The sequence below is a fragment of the Nansenia antarctica genome (genome assembly GCF_963989245.1).
Source record: "Nansenia antarctica genome assembly, chromosome: 11".
Lineage (NCBI taxonomy): Eukaryota > Metazoa > Chordata > Actinopteri > Argentiniformes > Microstomatidae > Nansenia > Nansenia antarctica.
This window is the reverse complement of record NC_137681.1, coordinates 25,533,651-25,538,650: the sequence shown is the minus strand read 5'-3', so window position 1 is coordinate 25,538,650 and position 5,000 is coordinate 25,533,651. Positions and strand designations below refer to the sequence as shown.

General features: G+C 47.0%; 1 protein-coding gene across 1 annotated transcript in view; it reads right to left on the bottom strand.

The window, feature by feature from the left end:
* Positions 1–3,111: 3,111 nt before the first annotated feature.
* Positions 3,112–5,000, bottom strand: part of LOC308168040 (S-adenosylmethionine synthase-like) — a gene marked incomplete at both ends in the record, with an annotated part of 16,666 nt that continues 14,777 nt past the window's right edge. The window contains 2 exons of the mRNA XM_080542516.1: positions 3,112–3,249; positions 4,479–4,661. Of these exons, the coding sequence (XP_080398642.1) occupies positions 3,112–3,249; positions 4,479–4,661 (321 nt within the window). The remainder of the gene's footprint in view (positions 3,250–4,478; positions 4,662–5,000) is intronic.

The following is a 5,000-nucleotide window of genomic DNA, read 5'->3' as shown; positions in this document are numbered from 1 at the left end:
GCGTAAACTACTGACAAACTGTGTACACGAAGGATCTGAGCTGGCTACTTCATTGCTGCCGTGATTTTGGAAATCAAATCTGTCTATGAAATCAGTTGTTCCGTTTGTCACTACGTACATTAACAGGTCCTTACAGCCTGGTTTAGCTACGTCCAGTAGGTATGCACCATGAAATGGTCTTATCGGGCCCTTGTGAGGTCCTTGTAGAGAGAGAGAGCACCATAGAATCAGGCTGCGTTCGTAAATTCGCCCTGAGAGCGCCGGAGCGCACGCTGCTTTCAACGTCATAACGGGACATCAAGTAATGTGATCAGACAAGAGGCATTCCATGAGTGCTGATCAGATTTCCAGAGCGAATTTACGAACGCAGCCCTAGAATAACTAGAACAGATTGTTCTAGTATCATTAGACACCAGGGTTCTGTTGAGAGCACTGCCAGGGTAGTTTTGACAGTGTTTGACTGAAGGTCCACAGTCGAACACTATTCAACTTCCATCAAGGCACCGACACTCTACAGATATGATGATAAAACGAACACACATACATGTTGCATAAGCATCACGCAACATACTGGAACTATACCTGCCCAACGTGACCTGAAATTAGAAAACAAAAAATCTTTACATGTCAAATGCAATTAAGTTGAAGTGTGTCATCAGTTAAGTGTTAAGACATCATCGTGACTCCGGGTTGGGTAAAGATCTTTGCTGATGTATCGCTATTATTCTACCTTTATATTTTGGTCATTCACTTTTTAAACAAAAGGCAGTTTTAGCAGATACATGTTTTTTTTTTAAAGAAAAGATTTTATTCTTCTTCTTATCCAGCTGAGATCTTTAGGCACTGCTAACACTGCAGGCTTGAAGCTTTTCAAACAGCTTGGGGAAAACTTCACTAAAACGCAAGATTGTGTGTGCTGTGTGTGCATGTATCAAACTGCATGTATGGGTGGTGTGTAAATGTCTTAAAAATACCAACCTAGCTTCACGCAGATCTAATGTCTGCTGAGTTCAGGGATGGGGGGGTTCATGGTGTCATAAATTAGCCAGCCACCGCCCCTTCCCGTCACCAATCCTATGACCGAGATTTTGGGGGGTTTCATTTTTCACATTGAGAGAGTGACCCCACCCTTTCCCACCCTCCCTCCATCCTCCACCTCCCCCCACCTCCTCTAACAGCTGCCAGGACCCTATTGAGTCACAGCAGCTCAGAGAGACAGCTGTCCATATTGCAGCTGCTCAACACCCTCCAACCTCCACACAACGCCCTCCACCCTAACACCTTCCACCCTAACACCCTCCACCCTAATACCCCAAGGCCCTCCACCCTAACACCCTCCACCCCAACGCCCTCCACCCTAACACCCTCCACCCTAACACCTTCCACCCTAACACCCTCCACCCTAATACCCCAAGGCCCTCCACCCCAACGCCCTCCACCCTAACACCCCAAGGCCCTCCACCCCAATGCCCTCCACCCTCACACCCTCCACCCTAGCTCCCCTAGCTGGCCGAGCGTAGTCTAGAAGTTGAGGTTCTTGGCGACCTCCCAGGGGAACTCCTTCCTGCCGAAGTGTCCGTAGCAGGCGGTCTTCAGGTAGATGGGCCGCTTCAGGTCCAGGTCTCTGTGGACGGTCAATCAGTCAGTCAGTCAAAACCCAATAACGGCCAATGTAAACTCACAGGCAATGTTGACCATTTTAGCAGACGCTTTTAAACATTTGACATTTACATTTTTGGCCATTTAGCAGACGCCTTATTCCAAAGCGACTTCCAATCGATACTTTTGACTAAGAAAGTGAATCAATCGTCAATCCACCAGTCGTAGCAGGAGACACAGTACAGGGGGGTAGTAGATGTCTCAGGAGACACAGTGCTGGAGGGTAGTAGATGTCTCAGGAGACACAGTGCTGGGGGGTAGTAGATGTCTCAGGAGACACAGTGCTGGGGGGGTAGTAGATGTCTCAGGAGACACAGTACAGGGGGGTAGTAGATGTCTCAGGAGACAGTGCTGGGGGGTAGTAATTAATTTATAATTAATAATAATTTTGCCATTTAGCAGACGCTTTTAATCCAAAGCGATTTACAATTACAAATGACAGGGACATTCCCCCTGGAGTAACTGAGGGCTAAGTGCCTTACTCAAGGGCACACTAGTAGTGGTGGTGTTCCCAGGTGGGATTTGAACTCACAACCTTCCGATTACAAGTCCAACTCACTATCCACTAGACCACCACTACCCCACATAGATCTAGTAGATGTCTCAGGAGACACAGTGCTGGGGGGTAGTAGATGTCTCAGGAGACACAGTGCTGGGGGGTAGTAGATGTCTCAGGAGACACAATAGGGGGGTAAGCAGGTCTCTCCTTATCATTTTATTTACCGGTATGTCTTTTATCCAAAGCGACTTACAATTACAGATAACAGGGACAGTCTCCCTGGAGTGACTTAGGGCTTAAGTGTCTTACTCAGGTTTTCTGTTCGATTCCCGCTGGGAGCAGATATATACTGTATACAATCGTCGCAATGTAAGAAGTCACTTTGGATAAAAGCATCAGCTGAATGGCGTCTATAATAAAGTGAAGCCAAGTAATGTTTCACTACTGAGGGTCCGACCTGCAGTTTTGAATGTGTCATGTGACATCTATACGTACTCTCCAACTCTATCTAGTCATTGCAAGCATAGCTGCTGTCACAATATAACTGACACCTATACGTACACACTAACTCTTTCTCGACAGCCCCAGCTGCTGTTTACAGGGACAGTCTCCCTGGAGTAACTGAGGGCTGAGTGTCTTACTCAAGGGCACACTAGCGGTGGTGTTCTCAGGTGGCAATTAACCCTCACCATTAATGTAAGTTCTCCTGCTCAATTCAATCAATCATTCGGTCAATTAATAGATCAATTAATCAATCAATCAATCAATCAATCGCAAAAGCCATCAGAAGATGTTAGCAATACATTTGCTTTTCATCACTTAAGTCACACTAAAAGGCAAGGCTAATTGTGTAAATGCATGGCCAATCAAAAACCTACTCTTACTTACTCTTACTTAGACAAATGTATTTGTTTTCTAAGTCGCTTTAAAAAAAAGATGTTGATGAGAAAAGCTCACCTGACGATGACCCCGGGTCGAAGGTCAAAGTTCTTGTTGACGATCTGCAGCAGCTCCTTCTCATTCTTCTGGGAGGAGCCGTAGGTGAAGAGGGAGATGGAGAGAGGGTGGGCCACTCCGATGGCGTAGGACACCTGCAGAACACACAGGAGACACACACATCACCCGCTGGTCGTATAGCCTGGGGTTAACATCCAGGGTTGCGTTCGTTAGGGTTGGGTTCGTTAGGGTTGTGTTTGTTAGGGTTGTGTTTGTTAGGGTTGGGTTTGTTAGGGTTGGGTTTGTTAGGGTTGTCTTCGTTAGGGTTGTGTTTGTTAGGGTTGTCTTCGTTAGGGTTGTGTTTGTTAGGGTTGTGTTTGTTAGGGTTGTGTTTGTTAGGGTTGGGTTCGTTAGGGTTGTGTTTGTTAGGGTTGTGTTTGTTAGGGTTGTGTTTGTTAGGGTTGGGTTTGTTAGGGTTGTGTTTGTTAGGGTTGGGTTCGCTAGGGTTGGGTTCGTTAGGGTTGTGTTTGTTAGGGTTGTGTTTGTTAGGGTTGGGTTCGCTAGGGCGCAAAACATAGAAACAGAAACAGAAAATAGTTTTTTGGCTTATTGGACCCTACTACCTCTTTGACTTCAAGACAATGTATCCTGTATTTGTTCCTACTGAACACAAACCAGGTACTACAGGAAGTGTCTATGTACAGGTAGTGTGTACTACAGGAAGTGTCTATGTACAGGGAGTGTGTACTACAGGAAGTGTGTATGTACAGGTAGTGTGTACTACAGGAAGTGTGTATGTACAGGGAGTGTGTACTACAGGAAGTGTGTATGTACAGGGAGTGTGTACTACAGGCAGTGTGTATGTACAGGGAGTGTGTACTACAGGAAGTGTGTATGTACAGGTAGTGTGTACTACAGGAAGTGTGTATGTACAGGTAGTGTGTACTACAGGAAGTGTGTATGTACAGGTAGTGTGTACTACAGGAAGTGTGTATGTACAGGTAGTGTGTACTACAGGAAGTGTCTATGTACAGGTAGTGTGTACTAGAGGAAGTGTCTATGTACAGGTAGTGTGTACTAGAGGAAGTGTCTATGTACAGGGAGTGTGTACTACAGGGAGTGTGTACTTCAGAGAGTTTGTACTACAGGAAGTGTGTACTAGGGAGTGTGTACTAGGGAGTGTGTACTCAGGAGTGTGTACTAGGGAGTGTGTACTCAGGAGTGTGTACTAGGGAGTGTGTACTAGGGAGTGTGTACTACAGGGAGTGTGTACTCAGGAGTGTGTACTAGGGAGTGTGTACTAGGGAGTGTGTACTAGGGAGTGTGTACTACAGGGAGTGTGTACTAGGGAGTGTGTACTAGGGAGTGTGTGTGAGCCTCTCACCTGCACCAGAACCCTCTTGCAGAGCTGGGCCTTGACCAGGGACTTGGCCACCCAGCGGGCAGCGTAGGCGGCGGAGCGGTCCACCTTGGTGTAGTCCTTCCCAGAGAAGGCCCCCCCGCCGTGGGCCCCCCACCCTCCGTACGTGTCCACGATGATCTTCCTGCCTGTCACGCCAGCATCCCCCTGTCAGAGGGAGAGGAGGAGGACAGGAGGAGAGGGAAAACCAAACACAGAGACGTTTTCAGAGAGAGAGAGAAGGACAGGAGAGAAGACAAAGAAGGTTTTTAAGCTTCGAAAACTCGGTTTAGCTTTTTCCCCAAAACAAGAATCTATGTGAATGCCGGCTTGTAGAGAGGTTTCACAACTGGAATTGATGAACACTAGAACAGCCACGGGTGGGGTCACGGTGACCCTGTGAGTAACCAAAAAAAGGGTATACCTCTGCACTCGATCAACCTTTCAGGACCCTCCTTTCAAGACTTTTCCTAGATACGTATGTGCGTTCTACCACCCAGTATCCTT